Source organism: Procambarus clarkii, chromosome 45 (assembly GCF_040958095.1).
Source record: "Procambarus clarkii isolate CNS0578487 chromosome 45, FALCON_Pclarkii_2.0, whole genome shotgun sequence".
Taxonomy (NCBI): Eukaryota; Metazoa; Arthropoda; class Malacostraca; order Decapoda; family Cambaridae; genus Procambarus; species Procambarus clarkii.
In genome coordinates, this window is record NC_091194.1 from 9,508,272 (window position 1) to 9,528,908 (window position 20,637).

A 20,637-nucleotide genomic window follows, 5' to 3' on the forward strand; every position below is an offset into this window, starting at 1 on the left:
ATCTAATTTCATAACCAAATTAGAATTAAATATGTAGCAGGTGACGCCATAGAAAGTCGAGGGTCCAAGTGACAATGTCGTGGAGCGACTATATTTAAGATATATTGTCTCCTGGAGAGTGTTTGCTGCCCTATCACCCTCCTGTACTTATACCATATATCTTATACAAACATCTTATACATATATATACACTGACATGGACCATATATCTTCATTACTTATGTAATGCTGGCATGTTTTGGGTAGTTTTGGGTGCCTTTGGGTAACTCTACGGACAACCTCCCACCATTACATAAGTACTCGTCTAGTTGTGCTTGCGGGGGTTGAGCTCTGGCTCTTTGGTCCCGCCTCACAACTGTCAATCAACTGGTGTCAATTCCTGAGCCTACTGGGCTCTATCATATCTACATTTGAAACTGTGTATGGAGTCAGCCTCCACCACATCACGGCCTAATGCATTCAATTTTTTAACTACTCTGACACTAAAAAAAAATCTAATGTTTCAGAACATGATGTAATATAATATGGCATATTTACCCACACCTAAAATATATATGGCAGGTGCAATAGGTAGACGATGTGGCACAGTGGTAAGACACTCGTTTTGCCAGCGATTTGACAACCAAATTTTGGCCTGGGTTCGTATCCGGGCCGGGGAGGATTGACTGGGCACCAAACCTTAACAGTAGCTTCTGTTCACCCAGCAGTGAATGGATACCTTGTTAAACAATTTGGCGGGTCTTATTCCGGGGAAAATTAAGACTAAGGACCCGCTCAAAAATGCTATGCGTGCTACTGGCTTTACAAGAATATAACAACTCTTGTATTTAGAAAGCAATAAAAGAATACAAATAATAGAGGAAGCGAGAGGAGTGTGAGTAGTTCAGTGTGGCGGCGACCCGTGATGGTGGGTGTTGTACTCTGTACTACTTGTGTGTAGGTTAGTACACTCTGGTTGGTGCCTGGTGTACACTAGTGGAGGCGGTTGTGTATGTTAGTGGAGGTGGTAGTGTACACTACTGAAGGTGGTAGCGTACACTACTGAAGGTGGTTGTGTATGTTAGTGGAGGTGGTAGTGTATACTAGTAAAGGCAGTAGTGTAAGCTAGTGGAGGCAGTAGTGTATACTAGTGGAGGCAGTAGTGTATACTAGTGGAGGCAGTAGTGTATACTAGTGGCAGCAGTAGTGTATACTAGTGGCAGCAGTAGTGTATACTAGTGGAGGCGGTAGTGTATACTAGTGGAGGCGGTAGTGTATACTAGTGGAGGCGGTAGTGTATGCTAGTGGAGGCGGTAGTGTACGCTAGTGGAGGCGGTAGTGTACGCTAGTGGAGGCGGTAGTGTACGCTAGTGGAGGCGGTAGTGTACGCTAGTGGAGGCGGTAGTGTATACTAGTGGAGGCGGTAGTGTACGCTAGTGGAGGCGGTAGTGTACGCTAGTGGAGGCGGTAGTGTACGCTAGTGGAGGCGGTAGTGTACGCTAGTGGAGGCGGTAGTGTACGCTAGTGGAGGCGGTAGTGTACGCTAGTGGAGGCGGTAGTGTACGCTAGTGGAGGCGGTAGTGGTGGTGGTGTTGGAGGTAGCTCACCAAGTTGCTTGAGTCTAACCAATGACCCACACATAGAAAAAGAGAATATGTGCAATCCACTGTGATTTATAGCATGTCATATTTTGAATGTCGGGGATGCTGAGATCAAACTGCAATATATTATACAAGAGGACAGGTTACACCTGCATGCCCAGCCTCCTGGAATCCAACTACAGTACCAAGAGGTCCATAAAATTACCCAAATCTACCCCAAATTCACCCAAATATACCCAAATCTTGCCAGCATTACGTAAGTAATGAAGAAATATGGTATATTTGCTATCTATAATGTTGGTGTTGAATGCAGAACATTATCAAATCTATTTTTACTCTTAAATAATCTAATTTAGTAGTGTAAGTAGGCACAAATCGCTGCAGTTTTGCTTTTTCCGCCTGCAGCGCTTTGGGCCCTGTGTTTTTTCCATAAAAACACCCATGCAGCAATTTGGGTCCTGGTTTTTTTTTTTATCACAGGATGAGTATAAGGTGCACGATTGACTACCACTCACAGGATGAGTATGGGTTACACAATAAACTACAGGTCACAGGATGAGTATGGTTTGCACAAACTACTGGTAATAGGATGAGTATTTGTTGCACAATAAATTATCGTGCAGAGGATGAATATGGGGTGCACATAAACACTCACACGATGAGTATGGGATGCACAATAAACTACCACTCGCAGGATAAGTATGATATTTGTGCTCTATATTAGGGTAACTAAAATACACCTCTGTTTCCAAAATAAATACTTTAATGACAAATATTTAAAAATATATTGTTTGATGATATAGAACATAACATATATATACAGTATAGGGGTCCCAGTAGTACAGTTGTGTTCATTCTCAACGCACAGTCGAGAATCCTTGGCGGGACAGAAATGGTTGGGTACATTTCCTTTCACGTAATTCGACTGTTCATATGTCCGGATACCAGCGATGGTGTGGTATTGGCTATTTATTTAACCATATCTTTGCTTTCATTTAAAATATATTTTCCTTGAAATGTAGTTACATTATCGTCACATGTCTTTATTCTGACATAGAGACCTTTACCGTTACTTTGCATATATGCAAATTAATTATACAATTGATTAGCTTGTGTGCAGGCCTTCACACTCCCTGAGCTAGCCATCAAGTAACTATAAAAGGCGCATATATCTTCACTTTCATTTCAGTTATATTTATGCCAAAATATTAACATGCAGCTTATATTTTCGTCTTGATGATGACATAGAAAACTTTGTTTATTACAATATCTAGAGTAAATTAACATTGATCTTTGGAAGGTCGTAGTTCCCATCGATAGGGAGAGCGTCGGCCAAGAAACCTTGTTTAAAATATGAATATCTTTCCTTTATAATAAGGTATAATCTCTGTGATAGATTCACAAGAGCTATTTTATCTCTGCCTTTCTGATAATATATACAAATATAATCTTTATTTGTGAATCTCTATTAATTAATATATCAGTGTGTGTGTGTAGGGTTTGGTGTTCCATGAACGAAAAGGACAAGAGTAATTTAAGTAGCGAATGCATACCAACGAATACCCTTAGTATCTATATAACAGAATTATTGTCCTGTGGAGTTGATTTAACTTCCAAACACATTTTTTTAAATAAATACTGTATTAAATATTTTGTGGCTATTTATGAAAGATATCATTATAAATACGAATTCTACTTGTTAATATCACCAATTAAATTTGCGACAATTTGAGCAAAGAAGTGCTACAACTGAATCACTGTGTACAGAAGGCTGATATGGCAGCAAACACTCTCCAGGCAACCATATATCTTGGATAAGTCGCCCCACAACATTGTCGCTTGGACCCTCGACTTCCTATGGCGTCACCTGCTACATATTTACAGTACAGTACTTCAAATTTCGTTATGAAATTAAATTGTCAGAATGAAAATAGGTTTGATCATGTTCTGCATTCGGCACCAACATTATACAAGTAGTGCGTAAATATGCCATATTTCTTCATTACTTACGTAATGCTAACAGGATTTGGGTAGATTTGGGTAATTCTATGGACCGGTACCACGGTTTAATGGGCTGAGGGACTGGACTGGTACCACGGTTTAATGGGCTGTGGGACTGGACCTTCCCAGCCTTAGACACTGCGTTGACACATCAACATCTTGGGATTTTTCTCTTGCTACAGTACTTTAAAAGGTCTTACTCTGTATCACTGGCAAGTATAGATTACACAGTTCCTCATACAGTACTCCTACAAACATTTATTCTTTGAATTGTACATATATTGTCTAAGAACTGGCTGCCTAACCCCCAAAAATTAGTATTGCCAATCTTAGTCATGGATAGTTGACATGATATTTGATATACAGTACCTGTGAAAAATTATTATTCCTAAGACATATTCATTGGGGTCTAATGGCTGCACAACAGCATTATTATGGCATTATTATGGCACAATGGCATTATTATTCGGCTAGATAAAGTTGCATGTGCTTGCCTATGCCTAAACATTACTGTCCAACTGAACATATCCTTGAAAGATATTAACATATATTATTTAAAAATAATCAACATAAAACAGTAATTATAGGTTATGCAATGGTATGCAAATTAGTCATTAGTTTTGCCTAGGCTTGCCAAGAAATGGTATTTTAAATTTGGCTATGAAGGTGCTTTTAGCTTAAACTGTATCAATAGTTCAGTATTGAACACATGGATGTAATCATGATGTAACATGTAATATATAAGGCCTACGGGCTCACCATAGCCCGTGCTACTTGGAATTTTACATTCCAGGTAGCGAATCTTTAACAACAACAACAACAACATGTAGTATCCAACATATTGGTACCCTGTATAATGATATAATCTGCATTATTAATGGAATGGTTCAGAAAGTGGTTGGTGACCTGATGGTTGCTACTATACAACGGGGTGGCCAGTGCAAGTACAGTACCCAGTACCATGTTTAGTCAAAACCCAGCTGTCGGTAATAAGGTGATCTGCAGTTATTACCTGAAGGGCACCTGTAAATATGGAACAAGATGTTGGAATATTCATCCACAAACTCAAGGTGAGTTACAGAACAGTATTGTATATAAATATAGATTTTTTTTCACATGCATTGTCTTGTAACACCCATGATCCCCCCCTTCCCCTAGAGTTCACACCCAGGGAAGCCCTCTCCAAGAGGTCAGCCCAGATGACCTCTGGATTATCTTGTATGTTGATTAAAAAATTCCTGGGTTAGTCTTAGTCAGCTAGTTTCAAGTATGTAATATTTCATGATACTCTTGTCAAACATTGCAATGGAATTAGACCCCAGATTCTTATGTGTAAACATCCATGGATCTTTCCCCTTTTAGCCAGATCAGAGGTCAGTCACACATGTAATTAATAATTCCTCTCTTGAGGAGTGTATGGTGAATGTCACACAAACTTAATGGGAAAATTTCTTGTTTGTGCACGTGTGGCCCGTCCTCTTGCATCTTCGGTGTAGGTAGCAACAGCAAATCTCCCCTATCCCCTTTCTTGTGTGTATATATGCCCCCTGTAGGAGAGTTAAGAGAGAGAATGCCGGACACCAGGGTCCAAAGTGGGTCTGTGAAGAACATCGCACAGCCAGGGAGAGACAGAGTGAATCCACCAGATGGAGAGAGAGAGGTCTTAAGGTAAAGTGTGATCTCTGAGGTTTTGTTCCATGTCTAAATTTCTTAACTATTGGCCAGTGTTAGAGTAGGAGTTATAGTGGTGAATAGCATAATTTGTTCTCAATAAACTCGTGTTAAACTTTCCATCTGTATCAATTGTTGAATCCTCTTATCCTCTGGATATAGTTTGCTAACATCCGCCCCATAATTAAGGACAGTTAAGGAAAGAGGACTCTCCAAGTCAAGCAATGTTTCTTGCCTCGTTGCTTGATATAGTTAATGGACATGGCAGATGGTGGCAGCGTAGTTAATCCTGTGTAGCATTTCCTTTTTGGGTACCTTTGGTTCCGGTTTAACCATCAGTAGTACATCATATGTCAGCTTATATTACGTTAAATATAAGTACAGTGTTCAATAACATTTAGTGTACAAAGTTAGTAGTGTTACACCATTAGTGGTACTGTATGGTGGTGTTACAATATAGTAGTAGTGTTACATTATTAGTTTATATAAATAGTGGTGTTACAGTCTTTGTAAATGTACTGTTTTTTATTTTCTACTCTTTTTATATTTTTATATAATTTTTTATATTTTCTATCTTTCTGTGTTAAGCACTTAACCACAGAGGGTGATTAAGATGCTTTTACAAGCTCAAGTTTGTTATATATATATACTGTATATATATATATTGTGACGGTAACGCGTTGGTGTTCGGCTGTTTCAAAAGCTAGGGGTATGGCCTCGTCACATAAAGAAACAAAAAGAGAAAATCTGGAACTTTCGTCTGTGGTAAGGTAATGGGAAGACACACAAAACACAAGTAAATTTAACAATGAGATTTTAATTACGTTAGAAAAGCAAAACATGAATAAAATGGGCATAAAAATTGTAACATAAAATCAATCAAACAAAATAATAAGAATAATCACTGGCAAATGAAAAGTTACGTTAAGACAAGTGAATAATAGACAAGTAAATAATAGACAAGGAGATATATGGGTGCAGGAATATTGGCTTCAAGCTGCCACCTCCCTTAGTACACGTAAGCCAAGGCTTAGTCTACCAATGAGACGTGTTAACTTGTGGAAAGCACGGGATATTCTGAGGACTGTAGGTCGTGGTGGCCCAGACGTCAGCTAGTGTGGCGGGTGGAGGGAGCAGGTGCGACGGGCACCAGCCAATCAGCGATGGGCAGGCGATGGACAAGTAGTTTGCTGGTTTGAGTGGCGGAGGTGGAGCTGGTGTCTCGGTGCTGAATACGTTTGCTCTCTGGGCAAACCTTGGTGTTGTACTTGTTGGATATATCTTCTATATTAGTTGTTATTGTTGTTATGGACGTACTTAGGAGGGAAGAGCAGGCTCAATCTCTCTTGAAGGAGATTATCGTCACAATATATATATATAATTATATATATACATATATATATATATATATAATAATAAATAAATATAATATAATATAATACTGTATGTGTGTGTGTGAGACACAAGGTGGGGCGTCTCGACACCAACGGGAGTGTACGCAAACATTCCCACAACGGAACCGATTGTCCGGGTAGGTGGCCCCCTCCCAAAGAGAGTATCAATAAAGGTCCCACACCAGCAGTCAGGGAAAACACCTCCAACAGCTTCATTTCGACTGAGAACCTACTAGAAGTCATCAAAGCGACATTGGTTGGACCCTTGCAGCACATTCCCAAAGCTGCTTGCCCCCAAGCGGCAGTCAAACTATCCAGCCTTTTGAAAAAGGTTAATGACTCTCCCGGAACCATCCAAGCATGGCGTAATCTTCTCCTGTTTGGTAACATATGCCTAGCTGTCCCTGCAAGGAGAGACAAATCACTAGCTTCCTCAGTCATTATGGCTATAAATAGTTTTCCTAGAGAGGACAACCAGGTACCCCTCCCCACCCGTGCCAAAAACACCCCCCCCCCCCCTCCCCCCCTGCAGGAAAGGTATCAACAGCAGAACCTTGGCATCCAAAATCAGAGCAACAGTCGGCAAGAAAATGGAAAAAGGCAACACAATTGGGACGATCAGAGTCGTCACCAGCGAGGACACAGTTGCCACCAGAGACGCCGCTACAGCACAAGCCCTAAAAGAGAAAAACACCCACCCAGAGCTCCATGTGATGACAGTGTTCACAGGACTAAGACCCATCCACATCAAACAAAATGCTCAACCCTGCACTGGGAGACATTGCACAGGACCTTCTGGTGGAGCTAACTAGATTCTCCAACATATGTCTAGCTGACAAAATACCAGAGACCATACGGCCTATTTTTTTTGGTGGTTTGCTCTGTGCCCTCAGGAAAAAGATGGAGGAATCAGACCGATAGCTGTGGGCAATTCACTCCGGCGCCTCGTCGCTAAGGCTGCTGCTAGAACAGTTAGTCAGGCAGCAGCAGACATGCTGAAGCCAAAACAGCTTGGGTTTGGCATTCCCCAAGGGTGTGAGGCAGTGGCTCATGCAGCTAGAGCCTACATTGCCAACATTACGTCCAGCAGAGAGAGCCCCATTACCTAATGTCCCGCAACTCTGATGAGCCTGTCGGTTGCCCAGACGGGATCACGGTGAACCCCTGGAAGAATGGTAGACAGTTGGTGTGGGACTACACTAGCATTTCAACCTTAGCCAACGCCTATGTTAACTTCAGTGCTGCACAGGCAGGAGGTGTTGCCAATCACCGGGAAGCAGCCAAGTCACGTAAATATGGAGACCTTGATCACCACTATAATTTTGTCCTCATTGCCTCGGAGACACTTGGTGCCTGGGGTAAAAGTGCTGCAAGTTTTTTTAAGGAACTGGGGTCCAAGCTAATTGAAACAACTAGAGACGCTAGAGCCGCCAGTTTTTTCTTTCAGCGCCTTAGTGTGGCGATCCAGAGAGGAAATTCTCTGCATCCATGGTGCCTGCCCGCTATCTGAGGAGCTGGAGGAGCTGTACAACTTGTGACAAGTAGTCTTGTACCTTGCATGCAACCAATGTTGCAACCCTTGTGTAATGAAATTTTAAAATAAAGTTAGATATACAGTATATACACACACACACTAAAAGAATAGAGGTGGTAGGGGAAGAAAATATCAGTGTTCAGTGAGGATCCACAAGGTCTTCTCTGAGTACTCATTTTTTCTCCGAGGCTATGGGTCCCTACACTTGCACCAGAGGTGGTACCCTTTTTAGGTTTGAAAAAAAAAAAAAAAAAATATATATATATATATATATATATATATGTCGTACCTAGTAGCCTGAATGCACTTCTCGGCCTACTATGCAAGGCCCGATTTGCCTAATAAGCCAAATTTTCCTGAATTAATATATTTTCTCTATTTTTTTCCTTATGAAATGATAAAGCTACCCATTTCATTATGTATGAGGACAATTTTTTTTTTTTTGAGTTAAAATTAACGTAGATATATGACCGAACCTAACCAACCCTACCTAACCTAACCTAACCTATCTTTATAGGTTGGGTTAGGTTAGGTAGCCGAAAAAGTTAGGTTAGGTAGGTTAGGTAGTCGAAAAACAATTAATTCATGAAAACTTGTCCTATTAGGCAAATTGGGCCTTGCATAGTAGGCTGAGAAGTGAGTTCTGGCTACTAGGTACGACATATATATATATATACTGTATATATATATATATATATATATATAATGTATATATATAATGTATATATATAATATATATATATATATATATAATTAATAATAATAATAATATTACATAACTGATGCATTACATACTCAATTTTGTTTTATATACAAGAGTTCTTTCATTCATGTAAATCCACTAGCACACACAGCATTTCGGTCAGGTCCTTAATTCAAATTTTTTCCTGGAGTGCTACCCGCCAAATTGTTTAACAACTGGGTACCCATTCACTGCTGGGTGAACAGAGGCATACAGTTAAGGATAGGTGCCAAGTTAATCCCCCCCTTATGTACAGGGACAGGAAAGCCACATTGATGTTCATGTCTCAGCAGAAGGACTAGGCAGAAGTAGATCCTAACCATGTACTCTGTTAGTAGTGGACTGTACACTACTTGTTGAAGTCTTACACTAGTCAACAAGAAGCTCGAAACAAATAATTAATTACTTGACTAATAATGTTGCTTGGCGACACGGTCCCAAAACACTCCATTATACATATACCCAGTACAGACATTTCTTGCAGCGACATTTATTGCAATACTGTATCTTAAACTGAAGGCTATATGGTACAATATCCAGTACCTGTATATAGAACTGATTTATTATGAATATGATGTACTGAGCTCTCTAACACATCAATGAAAACATTTAAGTGTTTTATGCTGCCATGATTTGGTTTTCTGTATTCAGAAAACTTGAAATATCATTTAGATATAAAAACCAAAACATTGAAAAATAGCAGTACATAAAAATACATACAGTACATACATAAAATTTCAATTTGTTATAGAAATGTCAAACAAAGCCATGTGGAACATTAATTCTGTACTACTTCAATGTTGTGCTCTTGCTAGATTTGTAAGGCTCTGCAGATGTAAAGTCTAAATAAAGACCCAAACTATATCATATCTTTATTTGTGCAGGTGGTGCAGGGATGGCAAATACGTATGCAACAGGTGCCACAGGCACTGGTGGCAATGTGTTTGGTGCCAAGACCACCAATCAGCAAGAATCAAAAGAATTTCAAGACTTTGTGTAAGTATTTCGGATACAGTGAACCAATGCCATGATTTACAGTGATAGGTTTGGTCTCTGTGGGGATGGAAGAGGATGTGGAAATGTGTGTATGTGCTTCAGTTTGCTTAGTTATGTCTACAAGCAGTGAGATCTGTTTTGAGGCTATTGTACTTGGTGCATTTAAGCCTCCTGACTATCTGGTTCTGTCATGCTTGCTTTTGAAACTGTAAATGATGGATGCTTCCACTACCTCCAGTTTAAACTCATTCCACTTGTTTACCCATATCACTGCATGCAAGTATTTCTTAAAATTTCTCTGTCACGTCTGTTTCCAACCTCCTGTGTACCCACTCATTCTTGTGTTCCTCACCTGGAAGGGGGGGGGCACTTCCTGAAGGGAGTTAGGCATTCTGCCTATAGACAAAAATGAGCTGACATAAAGGAGGGATGTTATATATTTTTGGCAATACATCCAGTGATACAAAGGGAGGTAATGACTCAAAATCTGCATCACAAGGTAGCTAGCTGTGAAAGGTCGGCCTCTCATGGTAAATCTGAGAACTGTTATGAGCTTAACTGGGTAACTATGTTTCAGATGGATCCACCAACTGGACAACTTTATGCAGGCAGGCATATAAATATTGAAGGCATATGTTCTCACAGATGCATCACATCTTTGATTACATTATGCAGGTAACCAGTTGGAATAAATAACCAATGTTTGGATACGAGATAAAATACTTTATATGCTGTATACACAATTCAGTATGTATATAGATGTAATGATGATGTTCGTACTTCATTGTTGAAGATGATCATGACTTCAGTGTATCGGTTAAAGTCACGACTTGCGATTGACTTAAAGTGAGGGAGAGTTGCATAAATCGTCAGCCTCACTCTCTCATTCCGGCCTATTTGGTTCCACCAGCAAGATAAGTCGAGACGACAGGAGATGGGTTAGGATGCAGTGGATAGCCAGCAGTGTCCTACGTGTCTCACTGTGCCCTGGTTGTGCTCCACAACAATTTGCTGAGTCCACCTTCCTATCTGTTGAACCATTCTGGTGGTTTTCCCCACAAAGTCTGGCGGGTTCAGTCTTTGCATGTATAGGTAGACAAGCCATAATATAGTAGCAAAATTCAGGCCTGTCCTGTGTAATGAAAATACATACTGTAATCCTTTAAACTTAGTTAAAAAAATATTCAAAAAAAAAAAACTGATGAGGATAACAGTATACATTACTGTTCTATACCACCAAGCAGATTTACATTGATCAGTAGGCATCTCTTAACTTAATACTTTGATTCTTTGGATATATATATATATATTTATCTGTTGTTGTCTATTACTTTGTTGCCTCATGATTTACAATCATCAATTGGCACATCTTGATACTTTGTTCCCTCAGGGTTTACGTTTGTCATTGTCTCGTAATAATTTGTCATTGTTTTAGGATGGTAATTACTTCATTGTTTTGGGGTATACTGTTTCCAGCATATTTTAAATTTTTAAGGAGTGACTATACAGAACCTTCTGATGTGCAGCTCCTTGGTTTCCAGTGACAAGTATTAGTTTTTATTTTCATTCTTTTACATTATTTATGTGTAATGTTCTAAGGCTTTACCTTCCAGAAAACAAATGAGTGGCGAGATGAATCAATGGGAACGTAGTGGTCAGTGGCTGGTGTCGTGCTTTGCTCCCCTGAAAGCTCGCCTTCCTCTCTCGGGCTTCTCCGATCATTCGCCTGAAGAATTTAGACTAAAAGCATATGAAGCACTGAAGACAAATACATCAAGTAGTTATGTGAGTGTTATCTAGGTGTGTGGTTATTTTGACACGTACTCCTTACAGTATCTTACACGTTATATTTTAATGAGTAGAATTGCTGTTGATGCATTGTGTTTTTAGCAATCACAGATCATTTTACACACTATAACTCAACAAGGCTGTTGCTTAGCAGATAAATTTAGAATGAATTATTAGTTATTCATTCGCTGCATTTTGTAAAAGTAAATTTCCTTGCGAGTACAATATAAGAAATGAGTAGCATTATTAAAAAGCTTTGAGATTGGATAAATAATTCCAAAATGTGATGTGATACATTAATTCTTACAGCAAGCTCATTGGACTGAGATGCAACAGATGTACAAGCTGCTGCGAGATGCACTTAAGATGCCAACTCAAGAAGCTGTGCAGGCAATGGTTTGTTATCAGCCTTTGTAATGCATTAGTCTCTAAGAAAGCTGTAATGTCGAGTTCAATTATCTAAGAAAGAGCATCAGTATCAAATTTAAAAATTACCTCTTATCATCTGCATTCATCAAATTTCATATGCAGTACTGTACTTCAATTACTCCTATTTGGTCTGTGTACTAGATTTATATCGCTCTCCAACATTTTCTTCGACCTCCCTCCTGGTGTGTATTGTATATTGAATAGCCTAGGTAACATCGCATAACCCTGGCATTACAGTAACATAAAATGGTCACTCTTTACACTATTAAATTTTGCTCATTCACTTTGCTACATAGAAATTTTTCACTGCACTTTAGAACACTGCCAACTCCATACATGTTCGCTCGCCAAAGTTTTTCTCTATTAACTTAGCTTTGCAAGCAAGTCTTGTGTACACTTTCTTTTTTATTTATTTATTTATTTATTTATTTATTTATATACAAGAGTTCTTACATTCTTGTACAGCCACTAGCATGCATAGCATTTCGGGCAAGTCCTTAATCCTAATTTTCTCGGGGTCCAAGGATTGAACCCGAACCCTTGGGACTATGAACCCCGAGCGCTGTCCACTCAGCCGTCAGGCCCTTAGACTTTTTAGACTGTAAGACTTTATCTTGAGGTTATCTTGAGATGAGTCCTCGACCAGGCCTTCACCCCCAGGAAGCAGCCTGTGACAGCCGACTAACTCCCAGGTACCTATTTTACTGCTAAGTAACAGGGGCATAGGGTGAAAGAAACTCTGCTCATTGTTTCTCGCCGGCGCCTGGGCTCAAACCCAAGACCACAGGATCACAAGTTCAGCGTGCTGTCCACTCGGCCAACCGGCTCCCTACTTTAGTCTTTCTTAGATGCTTTGTCTATAATCTGTTTCGGTGCAAATATCTGATTTACACACAGATTTCCACCCCAGAACCCACCTTCTTTATCATCGATCAGTTTCTCTGTATTTTCCTGTAATTTTACAATTATTGTCCTGCAGTACAGACTGCCCACAACACTTACTGTATAATTCTTACACTCGTTATGTTCTCCTTTATTTGTATAGGGATACGGTCACTGCTGTTTTATTATCCTTTCTCACATTACCACTATTCCATTTTCTGGCAAATTATCCATACTCATTCCAGTCCTTATTCTCCACAGCATTTAATAATTTCTGCATATGCAGTACCTCAAGAACACCTGTAGCTTTTCCACATTTCAGCTTTGCAGATGTATTCACATCTTCCATAAATATACCAACTGCCATATGATCTTGCACTGTTCTCGCACCATCAAATACAGTCATGTTCACATTGTCACTCCATCACTTCCACCCATTAGATAATCGCAGAAAATGCCCGCTTCAATAGAATATTTTTCTTATCGTTAAATATTTTTTTTTTTTTTAGAGAGACGTGTACAATTCCAAGAGTGCTCTAGAGCAACAAGAGCAACAGCAGCAGCAGCCAGTAAAGCAAACCAGTTTATTTGGTAAACCACCTGGACAGACCGTGTTTGGGGTAACTTCTCAACCAGGTAGTGGAACAGGTCTTCTAGGAGCAAAACCACAACCCTCAATCTTTGGAGGATCCTCTACAGTATTTGGAGGAAATCAGCCCACAACTACATCAGTATTTGGTGGAGGAGCGACCAAGTCTGTCTTTGGAGGGCAACCGACACTTGGAGTGCAGAATACTAGTCCCTTCGTAAATCAAACCCCAAGTATATTTGGAGGGGCCAGCAATAATGTGTTCAAGAGTTCTCAAAATTCAACAAGTACTGGATTATTTGGTTCTTCATCACAGAGTCAAACAAGTACAGGGCCTATATTTGGAGGTAGTTCTACCTCAACTGCAGTTGGTCAGACTACTAGCATCTTTGGAGGTGGACAGAATCAGAGTACAGGAAGTAGTATATTTAATAGCAACACTCAGAATCAGCCTTCAATATTTGGAGGAACAACAGCTAATGCACAAAGCAGTGTCTTTCAGGGAGCACAGGGAACAGCCCAAACTGCAGCATCACATGCAGGCGGAGGACAAGGTATTTTTGGAAGCCAACAGCAGCAGCAGCAGGGATTATTTGGTGTGCAGCCAGTACAACAACAGCAACAACAGCAACAGCAGCCTGCTTCGGTGTTTGGTAGACAGAGCATCTTTGGGGGCAGTCAGGCCACTCCATTATCAGGTGATTCAGTACAAAATACATCACCATTCACCTTTGGTGGTAGTACTCCTGGATCTGTATTTGGAGGTAGTGCTCCAAAAGGCACAGGGAGTATATTTGGAGGAAATACAGCATCTGGCAGAGGAAATGGTATCTTTGGTAATGTACAGACAACTGGGCCATTTGGCAAGCCTTCTCTTCCATTTGGAAATACGAGTGAAGCAAGTACTAATTCCGGATTATTTGGAAAACCAGCTGAAGGTGCACAACCTGCAACAGGTCAGGGAACTCCTGGGTTGTTTGGAAGACCCGCAGAAGGCACTCAAAATCGTATGCACTCTGCAATTTCAAACGACCATGCAGACTGGTACACATCTTTAGACCAATTAAAACCGGAAGATAGAGCCCAGTTTGAAGCAGAAGCATTTACTGCTGTACCGTTTTGTCCCCCGCCTCAGGAATTGTGTGTGTGAATTTGTGTACTGTACAATATTACAAAAAAGTCTGTGTATATGGCCTGGGTCTTCCAGTTATGCTGATACCTTCCAGTCCAGGACAATTGCATATTTACTGTCCATGCATGTATTTTTGCAAACCATGAAAATAGCTGTAAGAGCTGAATCATTTAAATCTTGCATTACCTGTTGACTTTCGTGTGATAAACTGTGTTACGTAGTTTTTCTGGCTTGGCGCCTTCTTTTGATAATTACTTGAAACTATTGTACTGTACTAAGATAAATTTGTCAACATGTAGATAGCTTGAAATTGTTATAGCTCAGTTTTATATTACTGAATGTTAAAGGTGTTATTGTAAATTTTGTTCATTATATTCAATTAAAAAGATTGTGATTTTGTATAATGCATGTACAGTATATATATTTGCCAAATCTATAAGGAGCACACCTTCCCATGGTTACCCTAAATAAAATGTATTTGATAGATTTGACCCATCATTCAGCTTGGATTACAAAAAAAAAAAAAAAAAGATTGCCAACCATTCTGGCTACTGTACTGCCTATTTGGCACCATCTTGTTTCAATTTTTTCACAGTAACTTCAAGGATTTTGGATGAATTTAGACAAGGTTATGTGTGTATACACTCCCTCTTGCAGTGAAGTTTGGAATTGTTGTGTAAATGTAATTTATAGACCAATGAAGCCAGCTAAGAAATCCAGTGAGAAATACATTTTATTTGGGTTACATATTTTCATAGCAATGTAATTCTATTATTTTGTTTAATATTTTTGAAGCATTAACTTTATAATGGACTTTCTTGTGAAAACAATTGCATTCTTTAATATGTATTGGATATTTTTCCTTAAATGTCATGAAACTTTTTAATTTTAGAATATAGAGATTTATCTTGATAGCAGTCTGCAGTAATTTTCATGTTAGAGAACCATAGTTTTTGAGTAGTTTTTCATGCCATTTTTCTATAGTTTCAATTTCCCATATGTCTGATTGTCAACGAGCTGTGGCTGTAGGACAAGACAGTTGCTTATGTAATGAAAGTTATCATTAGATAAAACACTATAGATAGTGACACTGTCAAAGCAATACAGTAGTGCCAAACGCTCTGCAGGGATGTGAGATCCTAGTGTAGCATTAATGTGGAAGTTCAACAATTGGAACAGTATACAAATGACCAGTCAGAGAAGCACATGCCATGTTAGAATAGATAAAAGTATGGAATAAGAATGTAAGGAGCACAAAAGGTGGTCAATGGCACAATTTATGAGTGTATTTTGGTGATTTGGTGATGAATTAAAGGTTGATGATAGGCTAGTGCATGTATTTTTGGTTAATTTGAGGGTAGGAGAAAGAGCAGTATCTAAAAGATGGGCAGTGTGTGAATGAGTGAGAGGAAGGGGGGATCGAGTGCTAACAGGAGATTTAGAGAACAGGCATATTCTTCCATTTGACATTTTGTGTTGAAGGCATATTAGAACTTGCAAGGAGCACCTAAGTCTTACGAAGCAATGGAGTGATTATGTGGATGATTTTCTGGATTGTGGTTTTAGTAGCTCCATGATACTATGAAATGTTGAAAATACAGTGATTTAACAGGTGTTATTTTGTAATGTCTTGTGCCATATTTTCCCTTATTACTTCCCATTTTTCTCAAGGCTGATGCTTCCTCACCCCACGAAATGGAACCATTTTCTTGGGGGTATCAAATTGGTTGTATATTATGCTTAAACTGGAAAACTAATGGATATACTTATTGTTACATGTATGTACAGGTTGTGGTAACACTTTTTCCCAAAATTATTAAATGCAGTTTTATAGATTACTAAAACAGATGCAATTACTGTACTGTACCATAAAAACTGTACATAGTTATTTTAATTATGTATATGGGTTGTGAAGTTATTTTTAATTTATTTAATCAAATATTTGACAATGTTGGTTTGTTAAGGTTGGATATGTTGAATGTAGTTAGTGTAATAGCTTGCACCTAACCAAGCCCTCAAGCTAGGTTAAAGGTAGTTCTGCCACAGACATTTTATTTTTTAGATGTATTTGGTGATGTACAGTAGTCAGTTTATTTTGTCGCATGTAAATATATATATGTATGTAAGTACGGTACTGTAATTATCAAAATAACACACACAGTTAGTCCTATAGTGTGGACTTGGCTTGTCTGATGTACATTATAAGCAATGAAGGACTGGCAAAAGTGACCATAGCAGAAACCACTAGTTTATGGGATGTTTCATGTCTTGGCAGAAGGATGCACCATTGTTTAAAGTTTAATAACTGAGTGCTATTACTCAGACCTTGGGTGAAATTGTTCATTAACATCTAATTATTAAGCTACATGTTGTTATTAAGAACATCAGAAGTAGGAGTCACTTCAGAAAGGTTGTTAGCCTATTCTGGGCAAGGCCTGTCTAAATCGAGCTCGTTTCTCCTGTATATCTACCGAGCCTAGTTTTAACACTTATATAACCATTTGCCTCTACGACAGTGGCCAGCAATCTAATAAATGATAATAATAATAATAATAATAATAATATATTATTAATACTTCATAACCTTCCTGAATCTGAAGTCTATCTTTTACCCATGTTATGCCCATGCTATGGGTATAAGATGGACCTGGTCTGGTGTGTGAAAGTTTGAAGCCTTCCCGTGTTGATATCCCTCATCCACTTACCACAGTTTACCTGAGAGCTCCCTAAACCCCTGGATCATGTCTCCCCCTCACCCTAGGCCTTTCCAGGTAATGCTGGCTGAGCTCCCTCAACCTCTCCCAATACGGCAGCTCCTGAACACCAGAGTTAGTCTGCTTATCCTATGTGAGAGTTGCTCGGAGGAAATCAATGTCCACTCTGTAATTAGTGATAAAGGGTTGAACAACATAGTCTTAAGTGGGGCCTCACTTTGGCTAAATATGATTAGATGATGTTTGTACAATACATTGATTCCAGATGCTTCTGGTTAACCTCAAACATGTGACAGTCTTAGTAGAGGCTATTAGGTACTGTACTTGTTTATGCAAAACACATGAGACGTTCATTAATAACAAATCATACTTGTACATACTGTATATTGTAAATAAAATTAATCTTTGTAAAATGATAGTGTATGTTGTAACCTTATTTTTTACTGAAATTTGTTTATGCATGTAGTAAAAAATAACATGGGTCAACATGTTATTTGTAGGAAGGGAAAAATATGTTGAGACTATACAGAAATATACAGTACTGTATATACAAAGTTTTTTTATTCAATTTAATTATTATTTTTTTTCACAAAGGGGTACCACCTGTGGTGCAAGTGTAGGGATCCATAGCCTCGGAGAAGAAAATAAAGAGTACTCTGAGAAGACCGTGTGGATCCTCATATATATATAATATTGTATATTGTGTGTATATATATATATATATATATATATATATATATATATATATATATATATATATAAATATATATATATATACATACACCTTGAGGTGCTTCCGGGGCTTAGCGTCCCCGCGGCCCGGTCGTCGACCAGGCCTCCTGGTTGCCGGACTGATCAACCAGGCTGTTGGACGCGGCTGCTCGCAGCCTGACGTATGAGTCACAGCCTGGTTGATCAGGTATCCTTTGGGATATATATATATATATATATATATATATATATATATATATATATATATATATAATATATATATATATAATATATAATATATATATATATATATATATATATATATATATATATATATACAAATAGGAAGGGAGTATATATATATATATATATATATTGAGAAAATAATGAGAAGACCTTGTGGATCCTCACTCTATATATATATATATATATATATATATATATATATATATATATATATATATATATATATATATATATATATATATATATATATATATATATATATATATATATATATATATGTATATAATACTGCCATATCAACTAAAATTCCGACAAATTTAACTGAAATTCAGTGGCCAATGGCCTGTGAGCCTTATATAGGTCTGGTCAGTAACTGGGTGGGTGATCGACCGGACACACACATATATGGCTGCATGGAAATACTAATGATAATGGCGGCTCTTGCCATATGGATAGTTACATAGGCCTATGGAAATTAATTTCCTTACCAAATATACTGAAACTCGTATAATTCAAGAGCTTTAAACCTTCACATTAATTAATAAGTGATGCATGTGGAATAGAGTGGGAGGTAGAGGAGGTGTGGGAGTGCGTAGATGGGTGAGCACGTGGGCCGCCCGGACCATGGTTGTGGGGCCGAGACCCGCCATGCACGGGCTCCCTCCCTCACCTATTTAACAGCAAAATTGGTAAGCGGCCTATTTTCATCCATTTTCGATTTAACTCTTTTTTTAGCATCGTTTTAGAGGGGAATTAGGCGTACTTTTTTTTTTAGTTAAAATATTCGATATGTGCGGATTGGTGGGTGAAATATATTAGTGGTGGATGAAATAATGGCGAGAAATGACGCCTTACTGACGCCCGGATCCCTTCACCGTGATCGCCATCGATATAACATCCACATCGTTTTTCTTTTTATACCCTATTCTAATCTCATCTATTTTATAAGATAAATTAATGTAAATATTATATATCAGAAGCTACGATCGGATAAATGGGATTTCTTACCAAATTAGGCTTATAAATAAAATGTATAATCATGCCCGAGGAAAATATTCAGGTGCTCAGGGGTTCCTCAGCGCGTCGTTGACGCATTCTTGGCCAATTATTCTTATAGAGAGATTATTATTATAAAAAACATCAGATATTCTTTAACAATAATTATTACTGTGTGAAATGAGTCATAAATAGCTAATAAAACTATGTATGATATTAAATTTTTTGAAAGCTTCATTTCAGTTATATAGAAGCAAACTGAGTGTTTTCAGTTTTTTTGTATGCATTTCAAAATTTATGATATAACCAATAATAAATATTTTCATATAATAGTAAAGTTTTATGGTTATTCAAAAATAAGATGAGAATGAGTGATCGGCAATTTTTACTCCACTGAAAAGTTTGCTTCTCTTCTAGGAGGGCGGAGAAAATGTCCTCTTTTTCAGGAGAAAACATAAAGCACTTTCTCTATCTTTATAAACTCCTCTATAAAAATATTTTACCACTGCTAAAAATATTAAATAGAAATAGACTGCAAATTAATGCAGCTTACTTGAGGTGTAAGTGAGGGTTAAGGGCGTAATGAGGGGCGTGAGGGCGGTGCGTGGGAGCGGGGCCGGCGATCCTGGGGAGCAGCGGGGTCCCCCCCTCAAGGGCAGCGTTTGAAAGGCTGGTAGGGAGCTTGACACGTTGTTTGGCGGGCGACACCGGCACGGCACAACTCCTCTCAATTCGCGCTCTGTAACACTCCGGTGAGTACTCTTCTCTGCCCGTCTTCGCTCTACTCCTTTACCCTCTTGTGCACTACATTTGGGCCTCGCTGCCCGCCCCCTCCCGGTAATTACAGCCAATATGGGATTTTACCCCAAGTGGCGAATGGCGGTCCCGACATAGCCGTTGCGTGGATGTGAATTCATCATTTTTTCCGTTTTTGTTTCGTTGGCGCTTTTTTCACGAGGCAAGCGGTTAATTGTGTCGGCAAGGTGTTTTGGGGAGGGAGGTAGTAAAGGACTTTGTGATATAGTGGGAGAGGACACGTGGGAGCGGAGGTTAGCGGTGGGGAGCGGGAAGGTAGGCCTATGGCGGCCCACCACGCCTTCACCCACCTCCCGGGAATCTCGCCCACGTAGAGTTTTCCCGTTTTTTTGGGGGGCGAAATATGGATTTTGGGCATGGAAGGCGGCGGGGTTTTGAGAGGGAATGCGTTTTGGAAGGTTTGAGGTGTGGAAGGT

General features: G+C 39.0%; 2 protein-coding genes across 20 annotated transcripts in view; both read left to right on the top strand.

The window, feature by feature from the left end:
* Nucleotides 1-568: 568 nt before the first annotated feature.
* LOC123770040 (nucleoporin NUP42) lies at nucleotides 569-17,865 on the top strand. 10 transcript variants are annotated; one of them, XM_069301371.1, is made up of 7 exons: nucleotides 891-940; nucleotides 3,348-3,463; nucleotides 4,473-4,651; nucleotides 9,807-9,918; nucleotides 11,532-11,703; nucleotides 12,016-12,102; nucleotides 13,527-17,865. In XM_069301371.1, the coding sequence occupies exons 3-7, from the start codon at nucleotides 4,543-4,545 to the stop codon at nucleotides 14,754-14,756; spliced, it is 1,710 nt and encodes a 569-aa protein (XP_069157472.1). In that variant the 5' UTR covers nucleotides 891-940; nucleotides 3,348-3,463; nucleotides 4,473-4,542; the 3' UTR covers nucleotides 14,757-17,865. The 10 variants fall into 10 exon arrangements, with proteins under 10 accessions (XP_045617595.1, XP_045617594.1, XP_045617597.1 ...); XM_069301372.1 differs by lacking the exon at nucleotides 891-940 and adding an exon at nucleotides 1,593-1,836; XM_045761639.2 differs by lacking the exon at nucleotides 3,348-3,463 and having other exon boundaries at nucleotides 569-940; nucleotides 4,375-4,651.
* Nucleotides 17,866-20,017: 2,152 nt separating this feature from the next.
* The window catches only part of LOC123770039 (RNA-binding protein cabeza), a 30,781-nt gene continuing 30,161 nt past the window's right edge, over nucleotides 20,018-20,637 (top strand). For 5 of the 10 annotated variants that reach the window (XM_045761632.2, XM_045761637.2, XM_069301378.1 and 2 more), the window contains exon 1: nucleotides 20,019-20,157. The gene's annotated coding sequence lies outside the window, so the exon portion shown is untranslated. Of the gene's footprint in view, nucleotides 20,158-20,637 lie in introns of all 10 variants that reach the window. The other 5 variants (XM_069301376.1, XM_069301377.1, XM_045761635.2 and 2 more) reach the window with 2 other exon arrangements.

Bases quoted from the DNA above. Each gene is read 5' to 3' on its own strand.
- LOC123770040 (XM_045761639.2), top strand. From the start codon at position 4,543: ATGTTTAGTCAAAACCCAGCTGTCGGTAATAAGGTGATCTGCAGTTAT. The intron at 9,919-11,531 runs GTAAGTATTTCG...TTTACCTTCCAG, and splicing joins AAAGAATTTCAAGACTTTGT to AAAACAAATGAGTGGCGAGA. The intron at 11,704-12,015 runs GTGAGTGTTATC...TAATTCTTACAG, and splicing joins CAAATACATCAAGTAGTTAT to CAAGCTCATTGGACTGAGAT.